This window comes from Megalobrama amblycephala, linkage group LG3 (assembly GCF_018812025.1).
Source record: "Megalobrama amblycephala isolate DHTTF-2021 linkage group LG3, ASM1881202v1, whole genome shotgun sequence".
NCBI classification, from domain to species: Eukaryota; Metazoa; Chordata; class Actinopteri; order Cypriniformes; family Xenocyprididae; genus Megalobrama; species Megalobrama amblycephala.
In genome coordinates, this window is record NC_063046.1 from 56,235,616 (window position 1) to 56,260,368 (window position 24,753).

A 24,753-nucleotide genomic window follows, 5' to 3' on the forward strand; every position below is an offset into this window, starting at 1 on the left:
ATGCAAGCTGCCCATACCGTATGCACTTAATATGCACCCCATACCATCAGAGATGCTGTCTTTTGAACTGAACGCTGATAACACGCTGGAAGGTCTCCCTCTTCTTCAGACCGGAGGAATGTCAAGAATGTCAAATTTGGACTCGTCTGACCATAGAACACTTTTCCACTTTGAAACAGTCCATTTTAAATGAGCCTTGGCCCACAAGACACGCTTCTGGACCATGTTCACATATGGCTTCCTTTTTGCATGACAGAGGTTTAGTTGGCATCTGCAGATGGCACGGCGGATTGCGTTTACCGACAGTGGTTTCCTGGGCCTGTTTAGTAATGTCATTGACACAATCATGCCGATGAGTGATGCAGTGTCGTCTGAGGACCCGAAAACCACGGGCATCCAATAAAGGTCTTCAGCCTTGTCCCTTACGCACAGAGATTCCTCCAGTTTCTCTGAATCGTTTGATGATGTTATGCACTGCAGATAATGAGATTTGGAAAGCCTTTGCAATTTGACGTTGAGGAACATTGTTTTTAAAGTATTTCACAATCTTTTTGCGCACTCTTTCACAGCTCTGCCCATCTTTACTTCTGAGAGACTCTGCCTCTCTAAGACATCCCTTTAATACGTAGCTAATCATGTTACAGACCTGATATCAATTAAATAAATTAGTGGCTAGATGTTCTCCCAGCTGAATCTTTTCAAAATGTCTTGCATTTTCAGCCATTTGTTGCCCCCGTGCCAACTTTTTTGATACCTGTAGTGTAAAGTGTACTTCTTTTTCACAAGGGGTGGACAAAATGACAATGAATAGTGATGAATGAATAAATGGTGAACAATTGGCTGACCTAAGAACAATTATCCAACACTGTTTTTGTAGAACAATGTGGGGTATATCTACTTTTCTATCAGACACATATTGAGTAGGCAGAAATTTCCTCTCACAAAGACACACCAAATTGCTAAAAAGTACTAACATGTCAGCAAACTAGCTTTTGCAGTGACTTTTAGCTGAAAAATGCTGACATGACATGAACTGGTGACACATTTGTGATTAGGAGGGAAAAAATGAGAATTGCAGCAGATCTTTAAAATATGAGTAATCTTTATTTTTAAAATGTGAACGAACAAGAAGAGTTATGTGCAGAAATCACTGATCATCTGACAGGATGTGAGTGTGTGTGTGTGTGTGTGTGTGTGTGTGTGTGTGTGTGTGTGTGTACTATATGTATTCTGACCTGTATGCCACACTTCCAGCCTGAATCTCCTGAATGAAGATGCCGAGTTCTCCGCGGTTCTCACTACACAATCCAACAACACTGAAGCCCAAACCACCCGATACCGGCTTCTGTAGGTCGATGTGGGTCACGTACCGACCCTACACACACAACATCACAGCCACATAATCACACAGTTTGTATGCTCTCAGAAAGTAAATGACTAAATGTGTGGTCTCTTATTGTTTTATTTACTGAGGACAATATATTTGGCTGGCATATCTTACATCTCTTATATATCTCAATGAGATTGAGAGTTTACTGGTTAAATGTTGAAAAGTAAAGATTTAATGATCTATAGAAATAAATACCAATGTATGTTACCTGAGCCATGGAACGGATGATGTGTTTGTACTCTTCAGATGAAGGCTGTCCATTGAGCTGTGCTGAAAAACCTTCATTGCTGCCCTTGAGATCTGAGTTAATATATGGAGTCTATGAGAGAAAGATCGACAAAAAAACATAGTGGAAGTGTAAATTACTCCTCATTTGTGTGTTCCAAGTATTTAGCTTTACTTTTTCACTGAGCATCTAAAAATATAAATGGCTCTGAAAGAGCATGGAAAACTCATTTGTTTTGATAATTTCTGGTGATAATTTGTCCTCCCAGCCATCTGCGCACACATGTTTTTCATTACATTCAGGAGCTGCTTAATTAACTTTTTATTTCCCTCCTCGACTCGAGCGCACATTCCTGATGAAGTACAAACCATTTCACATCAATTACCCAGACAAAATGTGCCCCAAAAAAGCTTCTCTCTGTGAGAAAAATAACATGCACTTCACATCGCAATGTGTGAAGTCATTTCCTTAAAACATTTGTTGTTTGTTTGAATTTAATTGCTTATTAAACCATTGTCTTTCCAGCTCGGTTTCACAGATCTGCACTCGAGTGATTTATAACTCTGTCCTTGCTGTTATATCAGTGTCTGTGTGTATTTTCCACATCTTGTGATTCTCATTTATTCAAGAAATTGTTCACCCAAAAATGAATGCCTTTGTGTTTATGTAATACAATGAAAGTCAATCCCTTGTGAAAAAGAAATACATTTTAGCATACTTTTAATAATTGTATTATATTATGGAAATACTTTAAAAGAATATGCTTAAGCGGAACTGAATGTAATTGCATGTTAATTGCAATTACAATTTATTTTTAGTTTAAATTGTACATTAAATGCGCAATTAGCTGATTTTTAGAATGCTTTTTGACACTTAAGTAGGACTCTTTACATCTTTATATGTAATTTCATAATCACTTGAAGTATGGTTAAAGTGTTCTGCTGAATGTACTGACAAGCATTTTTGGTCAAATAAAACATACTTTAATGTCATTTTTATTGAACCTGTATTAAGTTTAAATGTAATTTAGAACAACACACTTAAGTACACTTTTAAAAAGTGCACTTTTTAATAATATAAAAGTATTGCTTAAAAGCTTACATTAAAAGCTACATTTTAACGCAAAACTTTTAATTTGATATTATAAAAAAGTGCACTTTTTAAAAGTGTACTTAAGTGTTTTAAGAACTCTCTTCAAGTATACTTAAATGGCCTTTTATTTTATTAATATTATATTATCTGCAAAAAAAATGTACTTTTAAGATTTTAATTACACTACAAGTGCATTCAAAACAATTAAACAACCTCGTTTTTCACAAGGAAATAGGGTTTAATGGTTTTTTTTGTTTTTTTTTTGGATTCCAATGATATCTTCTATTGTGTTTCGCAGAAGAAAGAAAGTCAAAGAAAAAATAATGACAGAAATTTAATTATTAGGTGCCAATAATGGTCCCAAACTATGTCGGGAGAGTCAGGGTGACATTTTTTGCAGATTTTATACAGCTCTTCTGTGCATAAATGGGCCCACTTCAGTCTGCTGCAGTAAACATTAATGTTCATAAACGTCTCCCAGAGGCCCTTCAGATTAAGCGCTGTAGACTCTCGGCTCGGTTGCTGATCGTGCACAAGCTTTGAACGCACACTAAACTATGCCAGCTCTGAGAGAGCGTGTATTTGTTAGTCTTCCCGTGTAAGAGGATTAGGCCTCCAGTTTGGCTCGTCCACATTTCAGAAATTACTTCTGCTCCACTTCACACATGAACTCATGTCTCTCTCAGTCCTTCCTATGTTGTGGTAACCATAGCAACACAGACAAAGCCAGACCCACCAGTTGGCATAAACAACCTTGCAGTTTAGTGTGGAGAGACATCAACAGACCAAAATAAATTCTTCTAAGGTTATTAAAGGTGCTTGCTTTAAAGCAATCATGATGTTTACTTTTGCCTAAGTAACAAATTTCCCCGCAGAACACCATAGCCACTGAATAGCAACACCCTGGCTACCACTTTTCTTTTGAAAATGTAAAAATCATATTCTTGTGTGTGTATACCTTGTGAAAAATTTGTACACTTTAGCATACTTACTTAGAAGAGTACTTGTTAAGTAAACAATACACTTTAAAATAATATACTTAAGTGTGTATTGAAAGTAATGTTTTCAGATACTTAAAGGGATAGTTCACTAAAAAATTAAAATTCTGTCATCGTTCACTCAACTTCCCTCAAGTTGTTCCAAACCTGTATGACTTTCCTTCTTCTGTTGAACACAAAAGAGGATATTTTGAAGAATATGGGTAACCAAACAGTTGACTGTAACCATTGACTTCCATGGTAGAAAAAAAATTGTATGGAAGTCAATGACTTACGTCAACTATCTGGTTACCTATATTCTTCAAAATATCTTCTTTTGTGCTCAACAGAAGAAAGAAACTCAGGTTTGGAACAACTTAAGGGTGAGTAAATGATAACAGAATTTTCATTTTTTTAAACCACTTTAAGTAGGACTTAAGTATATCTTTATATGCAATTTCATAATTTTGTTTTTTTGAAATATGGTTAAAGTGTATTGCCAAATACTGACAATTAACTTTAAGGGCCCTATTTTAACGATCTAAACGCAAAGTGTAAAGCGCACGGCGCAGGTGCACTCAGGGCGTGTCCAAATCTACTTTTGCTATTTTAACGACGGAAAAACTGTTTTGAAATGGGTTGTCCCTATTCTCTTAATGAGTAATGGGCGTAACGTTCAATAAACCAATCAGAGTGTCATCTCCCATTCCCTTTAAGAGCGAGATGCGCTCGCGCCATGGCGGATTGCTATTTACATGGCGGAATTTGTTGGCGGAAAAGCTGAACGCTTTTCAAGCGAAGAAACCGATCTGCTCTTGCGCAAAGTTAAAGTCAGTTAATATATATGTGTGTGTATTGGCACGATTTCGTTCATCATTATAAGTAGTAATAGGCTAAATTGAAAATAGGTAGCCTAATTCTAATACACGCAATGACTATTCATCATTACATTTTTATATTTATGTAGCCTACACAATAATATTCTTTTACACTGTAATCCTTTTGTTTTTAATATTTGGCGTGTTTGTGTGATGCGCATCCCTGTGTGTAATAAGCAAAGTCAACGCGCACTGTGGACGCGCCCAGAGGCGCAGTTTCTACCAACGCGCTCTAACAAAAAAATATTGCGCCATTGACTTTAGACTTTAGACCAGGTTTGAGTTGGTCTATGGCGCAGTCTATTTTCAGCTCCTTAAAATAGCAATGCGCCTGAACACACCTCTTTTTTAGACCAGCACGCCCATGGGCGCACTAACTGGCGCAAATGCATTTACTAATTTAAGGACGTGGCGCTGAACGGGAAAACGCGAACGGCGCCGGACGCAAACTAGCAAACACACTTGCGCTGCGCCTTGCGTCGCATTGCGCCGGGTGTATTATAGGGCCCAAAATGTGCTTAAGTATATGTTAGTCAACACATCAAAATAAGTACTTCTTTAAAGCACAACAAAAGATTGTTAAAACAATGAATTAAATTTTACCTTAAGAAACGCAGTCATGAAAGTGTACTTTCTTTAAGTACACTTAATTGACCTTTATTTTACTAATATTATATTAATGCAAGTACAGGTTTTTTTTGTTTTTTTTTTAAATATACTTTTAAGATTTGAAGTACACTGCAAGGGCACATTTAATACAATTAAGCAAACTTCTTTTTCACAAGGGTTTGATTTTTTAGGTTTCCTTTTTCCTCACAGGCTGTTAACAATGTTACGCTCTGCGGTTCATAAGTATGTGACTGAACTGAGCGAGAGGGAATGCCGGTGGGGATTTGATAATCTCCATTCCTCTGTTCCAGCCTCCCCAGCATAACTCGCATACTTTAGACAGAACGGCTGCCAGTGCAAAACTCTCCATGTCCACACAGAGCTTGAAAACCTCGAAATCTGCCCAATTAATAAAGCTTCTTCCCCCCGACTAATTAAGCCGTATCTTACTTATGAATATTTTCAAGTGTTTGCATTGTTTGTGATTTGAATAATCATGTAATCTCAGTCATCTTAGATCAGGGCAGCAAAGATTCAAAGCAGACTATGTCAAAACATATCATTGCATAATTAACTTAACACAAATCCTAGGATTAACTGTGACAGCATGTCTGAAACTACCTCAGACATAACGCAGTATACTGCTTATTGCATACTTTGCTATATACAGTTCACAAAAATATTTGTTTTAAGATATTTATATTTTATATATTTTGCTTTCGCACGCCATTAGGAAATATTAGTTTTACATTTCCAAATAAGTATTGTATACTACCGTTGTAAGGTTTGGGTAAGGTAGGATTTTTTTATGTTTTTGACATTGTTTTGAATGTTTTGAAGTCTGTTACGCTGACCAAGGCTACATTTATATGATCAAAAATAAAGTAAAAACATTAATATTGCGAAATATTATGTAATATGTTTTAAACTGTAACTTATTCCAGTGATGCAAAGCTGAATTTTTAGCATCATTACTCCAGATTTTTAGTGTCACATGATCCTTCAGAAATTATTCTAATATGCTGATTTGAAGAAACATTTCTTATTATTAATGTTGTAAACAGTTGTGCTGCTTTACATTTTAGTGGAAAAGTTTTTACTGTCACTTTTGATCAATTTAATGCATTCTTGTTGAATAAAAAATATTAAATTTAATAATTACATAAATGACAGCAAACTTTTGAATGATAGTGTATGTGAAGTACTAAACAATACAAACAGTAGTATGCTACATTTTTGTCACATAACCTCATATATGTTGAATGTTTTCACCACACTGATTTCAATGCAAGTGTGTTGGACTCCAAATCACAAATGAATCTGTCTGATTTGTTAATAAATAATTCAATTCAATTCAATTTGTGAACAAATTATTTGATCAAATTTATAAACAGGAATGAACCAGTTGAAAAGAAAAAAATAGGTAAAAAAAACCAAAACATTCCATCAATGAACAGTTCTTAAAAAAAAAAAAAAAGCTCTCACTTCTGAATGAACATTTCCTGATAATTTACTCACCCCCATGTCATCCAAGATGTTTATGTCTTTCTTCAGTCAAAAAAAAAAAAAAAGGTTTTTGAGGAAAACATTCCAGGATTTTTGTCCATATAGTGGACTTCAACAGGGTTTAATGGGTTGAAGGTCCATATTACAGTTTCAGTGCAGCTTCAAAGGGCTCTATACGATCCCAGGCAAGGAATAAGGGTCTTGTCTAGCGAAACGATCGGTCACTTTTAAAAAAAAAATAAATAAAAAAAATTATTTAACCACATTTTTTTATTTTTTATTAAATGCTTGAAAAAAAAACAGTAAAACAATATGCCAGAGTCTTTCAGTCCAGATTAAGTGCCAAGTCCTTTTTAAAAAAGACATAAAGAAACGCACACCGTCCGAGGTGCAGGTCAAGAGAGATAAATCTAAATATATATGAGATTTGACTGCACACTCACTTGCAGAAAGTTTTTATTAACCAATGTTTCATCACAAAGCCTTTGTCAAGTCCTTTTTAACCACAATTGCTTGTCTTGCACTGCTCTGCGATGTGTCACACATTATGTTGAAAGGTCACGCGTGACGTAGGCGGAAGTACTGCGGTAGGGTGAAAAACTTCATCTAATTTTGTCCTCCAACTTCAAAATCGTCTGATATCGTTGTTTTACCTTTTTTTGTAAATGCAGTTTGGCTTAATCTTTGCACGTTCACTTTGTAGACACTGGATCGGTACTTCCGCCTACATCACTCATGACCTTTGTAACGTGATTACGTCATGTGTGCGGATCGCAGAGCTAGTGCAAGATGAGCATGTCACGGTTCGCAGATCCACTGTGTCATTCTGTTGTCTGTGTGTGGGTTGTGGGGTGTGTCACCTGATTGTTCTGTGTGGGCGTCGCCGCTGATTACTGATCAGCGGCAGCTGTGGGTTATTAGATCTTGCCTATTTAACGCCTTGTCTTTCGTCTCATGTTTGTCAGATCGTTGTTTTGGAGTCCTGGTGTTGTCTTGTGTTACCGTGTTTCTTGTTTCCTGGAGTTGGAGTTCTCGTTGCTGTTTCCTGTCTGTTCCCCTGGATACTCGTTCTGGATTTACCTTGCTCATCTCATCTCACGGATTCTCACCACGGAGCACCACTCACCACGGACACCATCGCCCATCCAGTCCCTGTGTTACCATCTCTCCTGCTGTCTGTGTTGTGACTACACTGTGTGTATATATCTGACTACCTGGCGTGAAGCACTATTAAAGTGATTAACTTGCTATTGCATCCAGTCTTCTTTTCACGTGACAGAACGATCTGACCATCTACCATGGATGCAGCGAGTTCAGCAGCTTTCACGGAGTTCATCAGTCACGCTGTTAATCGTATGGACCAGCAGCAGGAGAGTCTTTGGCGCTGTCCAGGCGCTGGTAACACAGGTGTCCGAGCTCTCCCAGCAGCTACAACAACTTCGCGCTCCCACTGCGCCAGCCCCACCGTCCGTTCCCCCACCATCACCCGCACAAGGAGACCTGTCGGAGCCCCGCCTTCCCGTTCCTCAGAACTATGCCGGTGAGCCAGAATTTTGTTGAGCGTTTTTGAATAAATGTTCTCTCCATTTCACCCTGCAGCCACGCACCTTTGAGAGGGAGGAGTCCAAAGTGGCGTTTGTACTCACCCTGCTCACCGGGAAGGCGGCGCTATGGGGAACGGCGGTTTGGGAAAACCAGGACCCGTGCTGCTCCTCGTTCACGGCACTTGCCGCCGAGATGAGGAGGGTGTTCGACCGTGCGGTTGCGGGGAAGGAGGCCGCCCGCAAACTCACCGCTCTCAAGCAGGGCAACCGCACGGTCGCTGACTATGCCATCGAGTTCCGCACCCTCGCGGCAGAGTGTCGGTGGAACGAGGAGGCGCAGTGGGACGTGTTCCTGCATGGGCTGGCTGATCGTATCCACCGGGAGATATACACGTTGGACCTTCCAGAGACATTCAACGGGCTTGTTGAGCTGGCGCTTCGAGTTGATTCTCGCCTCCGACGAGTGGAGTCACTAGTGGAATCCGGAGAGAGGCACAGCGGTCTTCCTGTCAGCCCGGTGGATGCGGTTAGCCCAGCACCCGATCCTGCGCCCACGCAGGTAGGGAGAGCTCGGCTTTCTCGGGAGGAGCGGGAGCGGCGGAGGTCCCTTGGTCTTTGCTTATACTGCGGGACATCGGGACACATCATCAGAAACTGCCCGGTAAAAGACCAAGCCCGATAGTAAACTCGAGGCTACTATCGGGCGGGATCTCCGCCGAGAAGTCCTCGCCATCAACCCTCCTCCCGGTTAGACTGAGATGGGCTACACACGACATCACCTGTAGCGCACTTTTGGATTCTGGGGCGGAGGGCAGTTTCATGGACATCACGTTTGCACTACAACACGGAATTCCTACATCATCCCTTGAGCACTCCATTTCAGTCAACGCTCTCAATGGACAGTCTCTTTCCAGTCTCTCCCACACTACGGATTACATCACCCTCGTCACTTCCGGTAACCATTCAGAAGAAGCTCAGTTCCTCCTCATGGACACCCCTCACGCACCTGTCGTTCTGGGACACCCCTGGCTCCCACACAACCCTCGCATCGACTGGCAACTCGGAACAATCACTGAATGGAGCACCCAGTGTCACAAGTCTTGTCTATTGTCTGCTTGTCCCACGGTGTCTGTTTCTGTTTTGCAGGATGAGGCGGTGGATCTGTCTAACGTGCCCAAGGAGTACCTTGACCTGAAGGAGGTGTTCAGTAAGTCCCGAGCTGCTTCTCTCCCTCCGCATCGTCCCTACGATTGTGCAATAGACTTAGTTCCGGGTAAGTCTCCGCCTAAGGGCAAGTTGTACTCTCTATCTGTTCCCGAGAGGGAGGCCATGGAGAAATATATTTCTGATTCTCTGGCAGCCAAGTTCATCCGCCCTTCCTCATCTCCAGCGGGGGCGGGGTTCTTTTACACAACCCTCGCATCGACTGGCAACTCGGAACAATCACTGAATGGAGCACCCAGTGTCACAAGTCTTGTCTATTGTCTGCTTGTCCCACGGTGTCTGTTTCTGTTTTGCAGGATGAGGCGGTGGATCTGTCTAACGTGCCCAAGGAGTACCTTGACCTGAAGGAGGTGTTCAGTAAGTCCCGAGCTGCTTCTCTCCCTCCGCATCGTCCCTACGATTGTGCAATAGACTTAGTTCCGGGTAAGTCTCCGCCTAAGGGCAAGTTGTACTCTCTATCTGTTCCCGAGAGGGAGGCCATGGAGAAATATATTTCTGATTCTCTGGCAGCCAAGTTCATCCGCCCTTCCTCATCTCCAGCGGGGGCGGGGTTCTTTTTTGTGGGGAAGAAGGACGGGTCTTTGCGACCTTGTATTGATTACCGGGAGCTGAACAACATCACGGTAAAGAATACTTATCCTTTGCCGTTGATGTCTTCAGCCTTCGAGAGGTTGCAAGGAGCGTCCATTTTCACTAAATTGGACTTAAGAAATGCATATCATTTGGTCCGCATCAGGGAGGGGGATGAGTGGAAGACCGCTTTTAACACCCCTAGAGGGCACTTTGAATACTTGGTCATGCCCTTCGGGCTGTCCAACTCGCCCGCGGTCTTCCAGGCACTCGTCAATGACGTGTTGAGAGACATGGTTGACCAGTTCATATATGTCTACCTGGACGACATATTGATTTTTTTCATCGTCTCTCCAGGAGCATGTTCAACACGTCAGACGAGTGCTTCAGCGGCTGCTAGAGAATGGGCTTTTTGTCAAGGCGGAGAAATGCGAATTTCATGCACAATCTGTTTCTTTCCTAGGGTACATCGTCTCGTCTGAGGGAATTCGCATGGATCCTGACAAGGTTAAGGCTGTGGTGGATTGGCCAAGTCCAGATTCCCGTAAGGCCCTACAGCGGTTTCTGGGGTTCGCCAATTTTTACCGGCGTTTTATTCGCAATTTCAGCCAACTAGCCGCACCTCTGACCGCTTTGACCTCCTCCAGAACGACCTTCAGGTGAAAGGGCCTGAAGGGCCAAACTGAAGGGCCGCTTCGTTTCGGCCCCCATTCTGATAGCCCCTGATCCTTCGCGTCAGTTCGTGGTGGAGGTTGACGCGTCAGAGGTGGGGGTAGGTGCAGTTCTCTCCCAGCGTTCTCCCTCAGATAACAAGATGCACCCTTGCGCGTACTATTCTCATCGTTTGTCTCCCGCTGAACGCAATTATGATATTGGTAACAGAGAGTTGTTGGCAGTCAAATTAGCGTTGGAAGAGTGGCGTCACTGGTTAGAGGGTTCAGGGGTACCCTTTATTGTTTGGACTGATCATAAGAATTTAGAGTATATACGATCGGCTAAAAGACTCAATTCCAGGCAGGCTCGGTGGGCACTTTTTTTCGGTCGTTTTGATTTTACTCTATCGTACCGCCCGGGCTCCAAGAACATCAAGCCCGATTCTCTTTCTCGCATTTTTGATCCCTCCGAACGCCCGTCTACTCCCGAGTGTATTCTTCCCGAGACATTAGTGGTCTCCACTCTTACATGGGAGATCGAATCGAAGGTCCTGGCGGCCTTAGAAGGGGTAACGCCTCCGCCCGCATGCCCACCGAACCGTTTGTTTGTGCCGGATGAGTTAAGGTCCTGCGTCATCAAGTGGGGTCATTGTTCTAACGTGGCTTGCCATCCAGGGGTTAATCGAACCAGATTTTTGGTCAAGCAACGATTCTGGTGGCCAGGTATGGCTCGCGACATTCGCGATTTTGTTTTGGCTTGCTCGGTCTGTGCTACTGGTAAGACTTCCAACCGCCCTCCAGATGGGTTACTCCAACCGCTGCCTGTCCCTTCGAGACCCTGGTCCCATATCGCGCTAGATTTTGTGACCGCCCTCCCACCCTCCCAAGGGTATACGGTTGTTTTGACCGTTGTGGACCGGTTCTCGAAGGTGACCCATTTTATACCCTTAGCCAAATTACCCTCTGCTAAGGAGACAGCGGTTACTGTCATTGATCATGTCTTCCGGCTTCATGGCCTCCCGGTGGATGTGGTTTCTGACAGGGGTCCCCAATTTGTGTCCAAATTCTGGCAAGAGTTTTGTAGGTTACTGGGGGCGACGGTTAGTCTTTCCTCTGGGTTCCATCCCCAGACCAATGGTCAGACCGAGAGAGCCAACCAGGATTTAGAGCGAATGTTGCGATGTTTGGCGTCCAAGAATCCTTCCTCCTGGAGCCAACAACTCTCTATGATTGAGTACGCTCACAACTCGTTACCAGTGTCTTCTACGGGCCTTTCTCCGTTTGAATGTAGCCTAGGTTACCAGCCACCTGTGTTTCCCAGTCTGGAGTCCGAAGTTGCGGTCCCCTCTGCCCACGCCTTTGTCCAGAGGTGCCATCGCACTTGGAACAGAGCCCGCGAGACTCTGTTGCAAGTGAGGGCGCGCACCAAGGCTAAGACCGATCGCCACCGGTCAAAGCCACCCGTATATGTCGTTGGTCAAAAAGTGTGGCTTTCTACTAAGAACATTCCGCTCCGCTCCGTGGCTAATAAGCTTGCTCCCAAATTCATTGGCCCGTTTACTGTCACTAAGATCATTAGTCCAGTGGCAGTCCGCCTCAAATTGCCTCCGGCGTACAGGAGGATTCATCCCGCCTTCCATGTGTCCAAGATCAAACCAGTTTTTCATTCACCACTTAATCCGCCTGCTCCGGTTCCTCCACCGCCGCGTCTCGTAGACGGGGAACCAACTTATTCGGTTAATCGTATTCTGGACTCGAGGCGGAGGGGACGCGGATTCCAGTACTTGGTGGACTGGGAAGGTTACGGTCCGGAGGAGAGAAGTTGGGTACCTGCGAGGGACATTCTGGATCACTCCCTTATTGATGATTACAATCAACAGGTAAGGAGTGGTGGGAACGCCGAGAGGCGTTCCTAGGAGGAGGGGTACTGTCACGGTTCGCAGATCCACTGTGTCATTCTGTTGTCTGTGTGTGGGTTGTGGGGTGTGTCACCTGATTGTTCTGTGTGGGCGTCGCCGCTGATTACTGATCAGCGGCAGCTGTGGGTTATTAGATCTTGCCTATTTAACGCCTTGTCTTTCGTCTCATGTTTGTCAGATCGTTGTTTTGGAGTCCTGGTGTTGTCTTGTGTTACCGTGTTTCTTGTTTCCTGGAGTTGGAGTTCTCGTTGCTGTTTCCTGTCTGTTCCCCTGGATACTCGTTCTGGATTTACCTTGCTCATCTCATCTCACGGATTCTCACCACGGAGCACCACTCACCACGGACACCATCGCCCATCCAGTCCCTGTGTTACCATCTCTCCTGCTGTCTGTGTTGTGACTACACTGTGTGTATATCTGACTACCTGGCGTGAAGCACTATTAAAGTGATTAACTTGCTATTGCATCCAGTCTTCTTTTCACGTGACAGAGCATTTGTGGTTAAAAAGTATATAAATGTTTTTTTTTGTTTTTTTGTTTTTTTTTTAGAAAATGACTGATCGTTTCACTAAGACCCTTACTCATCATCTGGGATCGCGTAGAGCCCTTTGAAGTTGCACTGAAACTGCAATTTGGACCTTCAACCCAGTGAACCCCACTATATGGAGAAGAATCGTAGAATGTTTTCCTCAGAAACCCTAATTTATTTTTGACTGAAGAAAGCAAGATATGAACATCTTGGATGATATGGGGGTGAGTAAATATTCTTGTATATAAAATAACCATCTGAATGTTGTCCAAAATTTAAAATTTTCTAAAAAAAGAAGGTCTTGGGGCCCTCTCATACACTTGGCGCAATGCAACGCCAGGCTTGAAGCAAGTGTTTTTTTGCTAGTTTCAGCCAGACGCAGTTATCATTTTCACGTCCTGCGCCATGATGTTTAAATAGCGAATGCATTTGCGCATTTGTGCTGGTCTGAAAACGAGGTGTGTTCAGGCTATTTTGAGGCTACTGAAAACGACTGCACCGTTGACCAACTGAAACCTGGTCTAAAGTCAATGGCGCAATATTTGTTTTGTTATTTAAAGAGCATGTGTTATTTTAAGTGCGTGGATACACTCTGCTTATTACACACACAGGGACGTGCAGCAGCACACAAACATGCCAAATATTAAAAATAAAAGGATTACAATGTAAAAGATTATTATTGTGTGCATAAAGATAAAAATGCTTTGGTGGAATCCGGCTTGTCCTGGCGTTTAACCTCACGCACGAGCAGATCCGTTTCCTCACTAGAGAAGCGTTTAGTTTTTCTGCTTGCACCATGTAAATAGCGAATCCGCCATGGTGCGAGCACAACTGGCTTTTAAAAGGAATGGGAGATGAGACTCTGATTGGTTTATTGCACGTTACGCCCAAAAGTGTTTTACAAAAAAAAAAAAAAGTGTTTTGCACGTTTTACTAGCAAAAGTGGATTCGGACACGCCCTAAGTGCACTTGCGCCGTGCGCTTCAGACCATGCGCTTAGATTATTAAAACAGGTAAACACCATTAGGGTTTGGAACAAGGCTAAATAAATAATGTCAAAATTTTCATTTTTGGACAATCTATCCTTTTACTAATGTAAATTCACTATGTTTGCAGTGTTTTGGTGTTTGTCGAAAAATAAGGGGGATTTTTCCAGTGTTGTGTTTTTTCTTACATGCTCCTTCAGGTGTTGCACTGATTTCTGGAGGGCGAGGATCTGGTGAAATAGAGGACTCTGCAAGACCGCTTTCAGAAGGTTCAGCTTCTCCTCAGCAGGAACATCTGCTCCCTTTTCTTTCAATCGAGACTGTAACCTCTCCACCGCCTGCAGACAACGCTGGGTATCTGCCATACACACACACACATACACACACACACATTTATAAGCTCTTCCAGGTTTGACAGCCTTTCATTTTTGTTTATTCACTAAGGCTTGAATATTGTGTCAGAAATGGTGACAGATTGGTCAGTCTCCGGCTATGATGAGCTGCGGTAGAAATGTTTTATATAATTCACTTTCTTTCTCTCACAGGTACATTATATTTAAATAATTGAGAGGAGAGCGTCTTTGAATACATTCATCTTTAGAGTGACGTGGAGTGTTTTCTGTGGAGGGTTTGATTGCCGCGAGGAGGTGAATTGTCTTCTAATCGCACAGACTGCCTCATGGGTACAAACGCATAGTACACATTCCTCTCACAGAACAAGGGAAACAGAGAAGTCAATAATTCACAGAAGATATTCACAGTGAAAAAGCTGGAAAAAACACTTTTACACTGCTGCCTTAAAGGGGTCATGAATTGAGAAATCTAATTTTCCTTGAGATTTTGACCTATAAGAGGTATGTCATGTTTATGATGAGGATGAGGAGGCTAGAGGCATAGCAGATGTATTTGTAGCTAAAAACATCATTAAATCAAACAAAAGAATAAATCCAAAACAAAAAAAATAAATGAAACAGTGTGAGCAAACACAAATAACACAAGACAAGGAACTGAGAGAACTGAAGGCCTTATATACAATAAGGCCTTCAATTTATTACCATGACAACCAAATGAAAACAGGAAATAATAATGATAACAAACTAAAAGGTCCTTGAAAAACAGCAACATAAAATGTAACAAGGTCATTGTATTATACCAACATCCTGTAAGTTTCAGAACTCAAATCTTCCTCGTTAGTACAAAAACAGCTTTTATTGAAACTAAGTTCCCAAAGTGACTCGTTACGGATTTTGTCTCAGTGTGGCCAAAAAGTATTGAACCCAAGAAGCGACACTTTGATACTTTTTTGCTAACAGCCACTAGATGCCGCTCCGGTAGCGCGGCCACCATTATGGGGTGAAAATACTAACTAGACCATAGAATCCTTCACATCTTACACACCCAAAATCTGCGAATTTCACTGCCAAATCAGAAGCGCAAAAGAACAGTTTTTGATAATGATCTTATAATACATGACGCAATGCTGTGTCCGTTATCACATAATTCACACTTTTGCTTTAACGGACATTAGACAACACTGCAAAATCAAGCTGTTATATTCATACTGTCCAACATTCCCAATTTTTCTGATGCATGTCCTTAATTTAATTTCATATGTTGGTAATAATTCAGTGTTTATAAACCTTTTAAAGAATTTTAACCAAAACTGACATGGGTTTCTAGAGAACAAAAGTTTTGTGGAGAAAAAAAGTGGAAGAAATAAACTAAGTCTGTATAATAAAGCGTAAAAAAAAATAAATGATCACTAGTCTAGTGTTTGTATGTTATTCTGTGTTGTCATCATTCAGGTTTTCAGCTAATTTCAGCTTTAATGTACTTTTTTTTTTTAACAAAGCAGCTGATAGTCCCATTGAAATCTATTGGACTGCCGCATGGTTTTCACCCCAAAATGGCGGAAACGCAGGGCTGCTGCTGGGCGCTGGTATTTCAATGGAACGTTCTATTGACTGTCGCTTCTTGTCAGTGTATATTCTATGGTGTGGCTGGCATCACAGTGCGATGAAAGACCATCTCTGCTAAAGAAGATTCAATGCCTACTTCTACATTATTGCCTCTTTAGCCCCGCCCACCATTTCACACTGACCTCTGAGAATTACAAGACATTTTAAAGTGCCATGTTGTGGAAAACACAGTCTTTGCGTTGTCTTCCAACGCTTTCCTAACATTAGGAAAGCGTTGATGAACTTTATTTTTAACAAAGTTACAGTTCGCGTCAATAAGACACTTCTTTGTTTGCTTCATTTTGCGGTGGATTCGTTTTTAACCAAGACAAAGTTCGGCACTGGCTTTTTAGAAAGAATGAAAATGAAGTATGATGATGTGTCAACTATATTGGATACGACAGTAATGTCGCAGCACACAAGTGTGAGTAACAATGTTTGTACCATGTGTCATATTACTTTGTCTGTTACAGATCATTTGATATGTTGTTGTGAAGAATAATGCTACCTATCAAAAAATGCTACCAACACTATTTGCATTGTTTTAAGGGTAGGTTTAGGGTAGGGGTAGATGTGTATGTTAATAAAGTCTCAAACCAAATGAATATAAAGCTGGTGGCACAATCTGATAGGTAGCATTTTTCGCTATCGAATTGTGCTACCTACTGTTTTAATGGGAGGTAGCACAGTATGAGCGGGTAGCACAAATCATTAAAACAATGTACTCACTCTATTTTTACTTTACTGAAAATGATGAACACTGAATATAAGAGTAGCAGTGCGACAAATGAGGGTACATTCGTTCATTTACATGAAACACCGCAAGTTATCCTGTCAACTATACAGTGGGCTCCACAAATATTGTCTGTGAACTGTGATCTGACTGTGAACATTTATTTTTACCATTTCTCTAAATCTATCTATCTATCTATCTATCTATCTATCTATCTATCTATCTATCTATCTATCTATCTATCTATCTATCTATCTATCATAGCAACCACCCAGATCACCCAAGCAACTACATTGAACACCATGACAACAGCACAGCAACCACACAGAGCACCCTAGCAACCGCATAGCAACCACCCAGAACAGCATAGCAACCTCTTAGAATATCCTAACAACCTCATAGCAATACCGTAGCAACCACCCAAAATACCTTAGCAACCATATAGCAACACCTTAGTAACCACCGCGAGTACCCTAGCAACCGCATAGTGACACCCTAGCAACCACCCAGGATACCTTAGCAACCGCATAGCAACATCTTAGCAACCACCCAGAGTACACTAGTAACCGCATATCAACACCTTAGCAACCACCCCGAGTACCCTAGCAACTGCATAGCAACACCCTAGCAACCACCCCGAGTACCCTAGCAACAGCATAGCAACACCTTAGCAACCACCCCGAGTACCCCAGCAACCGCATAGCAACACCTTAGCAACCACCGTGAATACCCTAGCAACCACTCAGATTACCCTAGCAACTGCATAGCAACTCCTTAGCAACCACCCAGTGTACCCTAGCAACTGCATAGCAACATCTTAGCAACCACCCCAAGTACCCTAGCAACCACATAACACCCTAGCAACCACCTTGAGTATCTATCTATCTATCTATCTATCTATCTATCTATCTATCTATCTATCTATCTATCTATCTATCTATCAAAACTACTAACCTAAAACTTAAACTTTCAAACTGAAAACTCTCAAACTTTAAACTTTTAAAACTACTTCAAACTTTCTGGACTGGCTTTTTCAAGCCAACTTAAAGTTTGTCTTCAAACTTTTTTTTATCTAGTTTGATATGTTGTTGTGAAGAATAATGCTACCTATCAAATAATGCTACCAACACTATTTGCATTTGTTTTAAGGGTAGGTTTAGGGTAGGTGTGTATGTTAATAAAGCCTCAAACCAAATGAATATAAAGCTGGTGGCACAATCTGATAGGTACCATTTTTCGCTATTGAATTGTGCTACCTACTGTTTTAATGGGAGGTAGCACAGTATGAGCGGGTAGCACAAATCATCAAAACAATGTACTCACTCTATTTTTACTTTACTGAAAATGATAAACACTGAATATAAGAGTAACAGTGCGAAAATTGAGGGTACATTCATTCATTTACATGAAACACCGCAAGTTATCCTGTCAACTATACAGTGGGCTCCACAAATATTGTCTGTGAACTGTGATCTGACTGTGAACATTTATTTTTACCATTTCTCCTCTTACTATTTCAGTAAGAAAATATAAATGTGGAATAAATCAAACAAATATGTTTTTCTCCAAAATATGTGTGCCAAAATTATTGGCACCCCAAAAAATGATAATGAATGAAAACCTAACTGAAGTTTGGATAATTCAGACAATGAGGCAACAAATCTATCTAGCATCACCCATAGACTGTAAAAAAAGATGGACGCCGTGACGCCGCTTCCTTCCATTGTATTGAACTGAAGCCAAAACGGACGCCGATGGGCGCTGACACGTTACGCAAAAACGTCAAAAAAATGTTTGGAGCCTGGGCATGCGCAGAAGGAATCGTCAGTGGAGCCCGGAGACGGAGTCGCGGTATCAAACTTCCGCCCAGACGACTGCATCATCATTGATGTATTTTAAATAGGCTATATAAATTATACACAATTTAAAATTCTACCCATAAAATAATAGGCTATTCTGTTTCTAGAGCAATAATATTTTTGAAACAGCAAATTCAGTAGATAAACTCAATATAATATGCCACTAGAAACAACTCTAAAATGTCAAAAACGGTCCTGCCATTTTAAATAAAGGGTTAAACTAACGTTACAGGAGATCGATTGCTGTAGACAGTGCTCTATAATTAATCAGAGTAGGCTATCATTAGTTTTGTCCTGCTAATTATTATTTTATACCCATAAAAATAATTAGTAACTGCCAGATAACGATCACTTGCTTTTTTTCCCGTCATGGCTAACGTTAGGTTTGTTATCTTAACTAATAACGTTTATTAATTAGCTTATGAAGCCCACATTTAACGTTACCGAGAAAAGCTCAGATAAAGCCGTCAGATCCTGTAGGTCAGTTAGTACAGTTTACAGCTCATTTTGTCGGTGTGAAATAACACAGAAATTGAAAATTAATTGTTAGTTATATATCTTGAATCTCCCCTCGAAGCTCCGACAGTCCTCAGAGAAGCTGTCAATCAACTGTGAATCATGATGACACGCCCCGTTTCTACAGCACCAAATTGCTAGCTAAAATCAAACTTATCACAAAAACGAACAATTGAATATAGATCAGCGTGATAACAACTACCTTAAATGACCAAAACCATCTCTCGGAAAAATTAATTTGAAGCATAATTTATTTTTATGTTTTAACTTAAGTCTCATTCGTCTGCATTGAGAGGGCGGGGTTTATGACCTGTACTGCATCCAGCCTCCAGGGGGCGATCAAAGAGCCCGCAGCTTCACTTTTCAGGACGTATGAGGCACACCCGGCATCACCACATGCATACTTCGAGGTGCTCTCGTGAATGCGCGTCGGAGACTGATTTGGAAGAGAAGAAATTGTTGAATAAAGTCATTATTTTATTTATTTTGTGTTTCTTGGCGCACAAAAAGTATTCTCGTCGCTTCATAAAATTAAGGTTAAACCACTGTAGTCACATGAACTGTCTTAAATATGTCTTTACTATCTTTCTGGGCATTAAAAGTGTAGATTAACTTCCTGTCAAAGGAGGCCTCACTGAGCCATCGGATTTTATCAAAAATCTTATCAAAATGGTATATCTTCATTTGTGCTCCGAAGATGAACGAAGGTCTTACAGGTGTGGAAAGACATGAGGGTGAGTAATTAATGACAAAATTTTCATTTTTGTGTGAACTAACCCTTTAAGTGATCAGGAACACTTAAGTGATAAGTCATCATGACTTCCTGTTTCACTGGGCTACAAATATGAAGTGTCACACAGGTCAAATTCCTATAGTCTCCATCACTATGGGAAAGACCTGAGTAATGATGTGTGATAAAAGGTTGTTGAGCTCCACAAATCATAAAATCATAAAAAAAAGATAATAGTTTAATTGTTGGAATACTCATTTCCACTATCTGGGCAATAATTAAGAAGTTTAAGGGCTTGTTTACACCTGGTCACTTAATGTGTTTTCACTGATCGGATAGCTATCTGATTTGTTAAAACGGGATCCATTTACACTTGGCCACATAAATGTGTCTCCTCAAAATGGATATAAATCTAATCTTTAATTCATGCACTATATGCAAATTTAACGGAGTTCACGCCAATGAAAGCAACAGAGCTGCAAAAAAACAATGAGAGCTGCATTTGATGTATTATCAGCTAATATCAAAATCAAAGACCGCAATAGGAGAGAGAGCGGCATCAGCACTGGTAAGATCATTTAAGATCATTATTGTTGAGCGTCTGCGACTTACTTTCATTTTTATTTGTGGCAGTTCACGCGTTGGCTTGCTGAAGAGATACTCATCTACGGCGATGCGCGCTGTCATATCTGGTTATAACATGTCATATAGCCTATAACATGCTCTCACACATTTATTTTTTAACATTTTGGGAGGAGTAAAATTTACATATGTGGTCTCAACAACCAGATGCATTTACACTTGTCAAGTTTCAGTTGGAATGCATCTCAGGCCCTGTTTACACCTGAAGATGCGTTTTGGTCGGTCGGATCACAAGTATAGACAAGGGAGACAAATACCCATTTACACCTGGTGTTTTAATCTGTCTCTTTTGTCCATTTTCATCCACTTCTGTACTGATTTTTTCGAGGGGAGGTTCTATTAGATATTTTATTTTTAATTTAATACAGTTTTTGTTATTATTGGTCGCACCACATGATATGTGGTCGCTCCAAATGACACGAAGACCTTAAATTTAATTCAAATCTATTTAAAGAGATCAATAAACAATCAATTTTATACAATATAAAAGCCAATATATAAACCAGATTAGATTTAATTTTTACAGAATTTTCATGAACACAAATTTTATAAAGATTTTTTATATTTAAAAAAAAAAAAAAAAAAAAAAAAAAAAAAAATCACATCGCAAACATAAGTGCACCATTTCATCTAAATTGAAATTAATTAATTGCCACGCCAGCTGGTTTAGGGCCAACAGTTTTTGCTTGGCAGTGGCATCTGGTAAAATAGATTGAAATAGTTATAAATAAATAAACAATAAATGACAATTACCAAACTAGACAAACCATATTACATGCTCTAAACAATTTTGTTTTACATTCTCATATTGTACAATACAAACAAACTGTCTGAAATATTTTTTTATAAAATGACCCAAATTGCATAAAATTCTATTCCACATTATATTAAAATAAAGTACTTTATGTATATAAATCATCAATTGAATATAAAAGCACAAAAACTGCCAATCTAGGACATATATCTATCATGGAAAACACTCTGCAGTGGTCGCACCACATGATATTTTCAAATTCAGTCAAAATTTACAGGCACAGAATTGGCCACTGAAACAAAACAAGCTAGCTTCCCACAAAAGGTCACTATGAAATTTGTAATAAAATTATATATATGCAGAAATCTCAATATTAATAATTTTTTGAGGTCATCCCATATGATATCCAAATGTGGGAACTACATACCAGCTGTTAAAAAGGTAATTTTTTTCCAAATTTAAGACAGAGTTACAAACCTGTTCGCTGCTTCCATGGGTCCTTCGCAAATTGGTATATGATGCAATTTCCTGTCTTTGAATGGATTTCAACATGAAAGTCCCAAAGTGGTCGTTTTTTGTTGGTCACACCACATGATATTTCATAAAATGGAATGTTGGAAATCATGCCAATTAGGGCAGAAAATGAATTTGAATAATTTTCAAAGACATTTCCAAAACAGAAGTTATGGCCGGATGGTCACACCACGTGATATTTTGACACTTTAAATAACAGAAAATTACAAATAACTAATGTTTTTTGAAACGTTAAAGTGGGTAAATGCACAGGAGAGGTACTACATATATATGGTATCTTTTTATGCATTTAAACCAAAATTTTAACAGAAAACAATGCAACTAGACAGAAAATGTAGGCGTCACATCATTGACCCACATATGAACACACCCGGAGATGATGGAAAAACATACGAAGAGCAGCAGCTTTCCTTTCTGCTCTGACAGCCACAAGACCACCTCTTCGACTACGTCTGGAAGTGGTCAAAACTGGACAAGCTCAAAACGTTTTAGACCTGTATTTAGCATCATCCACTTGTGATCTGATCGACCAAAACGCATATTAATATCAGGTGTAAACAGGACCTCAGACCACCTCCTGAAGTGGTTTGAGTGATCTGATTTAAATCTGTTTTGAAAGCGTTTCAGAGGACATTTACACTTGGTCTTTTTGCCATCAGATAGCAATCCAATCAGAGAAAACGCATGAAGTGACAAGTTGTAAAAAGTCCCTTAAATCAACTGGAGATGGTAACACTCTACCTGGAAGAGGACGTGTGTCTACTGGCCCCACATGCACTGAGGAGGATGGTCTGAGTCACCAAACAGAATGTAAGGATCAAAGTTGTAGAATTACAATGCTAGTTGGGTCTTGGGGACAGAAAATCTCCAAAACTATGATCAGACATCACCTATATAACTACAACTTGTTTGGGAAGGTTGCAATGAAAAAAGCCTTTGGTGACATCAAACAGCAATCTCATGGACCTACAGTTTGCCGGTCATTACTGGAACTTTTCTGCGGGACTGGGTTTTATGACCAGAGATGAGACCAAAATAAAGCTATTTGGAAAAACACCAGAGATGGGTTTGGCATAGACAGAGGCCATGTAGAAAAGTACTTCATTCCCACTGTGAAGTATGGTGGTAGATATTTAATTCTGCAAGGCTAATTTTCTTCTAAAGACCCTGGACAACTTGTTAGGATACACGGTATCATAAACTCCATCAAGTACCAGCAAATATTAAATTTAACACCTGACTGACCCTGTCAGGAAGCTTAAATGCGGCACAGCTATCAGAATGAAGTGTTTTAAAGGGAGAATCAAAAACAGGATAGAAAATACCCTATTACTTCTAAATTATAACTCAACCTCAAAGAACATTGTCACGTAACGTGTAGTGGAAACAGCACGAAGACGAAGGAGAATAGGAATACTAGAATTTAATGATACAACTCAGGAGAACAGACAGATAACTCACACTAATACATCTAACATTGACGAGAACGGACAAGAAATGAGGGAGAACACAGGGTATAAATGAATGGAGCAAACAAAGGGAACTGATAAGGTAATAAACAGAACAGGTGAAGGTAATCAAACAATCAGACACACTGGGAAACTGGGTCACAGGGAAACACAATGAAACATGAGGACTCTGACAGTATGCCCCCCTCTGGAAAGGTGCGTCCTTGCGCCATGCAAGGTCCAAAAGCGGAGGGAGGGCAGGGGCTCTGGAGGATGATGAGGAAGAGGGACAAAAATAGTGAAAAAAAAAAAAAAAACTGAACAGTCCATGAGGGAGTGGAGGGTGGGAGGAGCCAAGGGGAGCCTGGAGCAGGAGGAGCCAGATGTTGGTCCAGAGACGAACCATGACGAGGCCCCAGGGTGGAGTCAAAGGTGGGAGGAGCCATGGTGGAGACTTGAGAGGCGCCACCCTGGGGACGGCCGATGGAGATGCCACATGACACTGAGACTGAGATGGAGCCGTGTCGACGAGCATCCAAGGTGGAACACAGGAACCTGAAGACTGAGGCGGAGGGACTGAGGATGAAGGCGGAGCCAGGGGGAAGGTGGAGCCAGGTGGAACCGAAGGTTCAGGTAGGATGATGTCTGACCAAGGCAAAGCCTGTGGGACGAGGGAGCCCGGTGGAGTCGTAAGGCTGAAGGTTTCTGGTGGAGCCAAGATGGAGACGATGCGTCGACAGGCCACGGTGGAGTGTTGGGTTCAGAGGCTGGAGGCGGAGCCAGGGGATCCTCTGGTTTAGGCGGAGCTGGTGGCCTGAAGCACAGAAGCAGATCCACACACCTGGGTGTAGGAGATGAAGAGGGACTGAAGGGTACTAGTCGAGGCAGGGACTGGCAGTAAGAGGAGGTGGGAGAGGGAGGTTGGGAGGGATCACAGGAGATACTGGGCTGAACAGAACAAGCAGGGAAACAGAGAGTTCAGGTCTGGACAGAGCCAACAGGGAAATGAAGAGTTCAGGGCTGGACAGAACCAGAGGGGAAACAGAAAATTCAGGGCTAGTTGGAACCAGTGGGGACAGGAGAAACAGGGGAATTACCTCCTCAAATGCAACAGTCCAAAAAATGTTCCAGTTGCCATAGCGACCCCATTCACCGCGGTGAGGTTGTGGACGGCGCCTTCCTCCCAGCCCTCGAACTCCACTAATGCTCCCTTGGCAGCACAAGATGTAATGGGCTCACGCACCTGGTCAGACATACCTTGTGGATCAAGCTCTGGGGCGACGATTCCGTCCGTCATCACTTCAGGTTCGGTCTCATCCATCGCGGCAGGTTGAAGTCCACGGTCTGCAGTGGGCTCTCGTCTCTCCATTGTGCACGTTGTCGGATGGCTAGTCTCTGGATGTGGAGTGGGACTGGTGTCATCCTCAGTTGGGCCGATGGTGAACAGGGAGTTGTTGTTCACCAGCACCCACTCCA

The 24,753-nt window shown here is 41.4% G+C and overlaps 1 protein-coding gene across 1 annotated transcript in view; it reads right to left on the reverse strand.

Moving 5' to 3' along the window:
• Positions 1-24,753, reverse strand: part of LOC125265741 (multiple PDZ domain protein) — a 111,228-nt gene that overhangs the window by 75,537 nt on the left and 10,938 nt on the right. Inside the window, 3 exon segments of the mRNA XM_048186138.1 lie at positions 1,236-1,375; positions 1,599-1,709; positions 14,292-14,461. Of these exon segments, the coding sequence (XP_048042095.1) occupies positions 1,236-1,375; positions 1,599-1,709; positions 14,292-14,461 (421 nt within the window).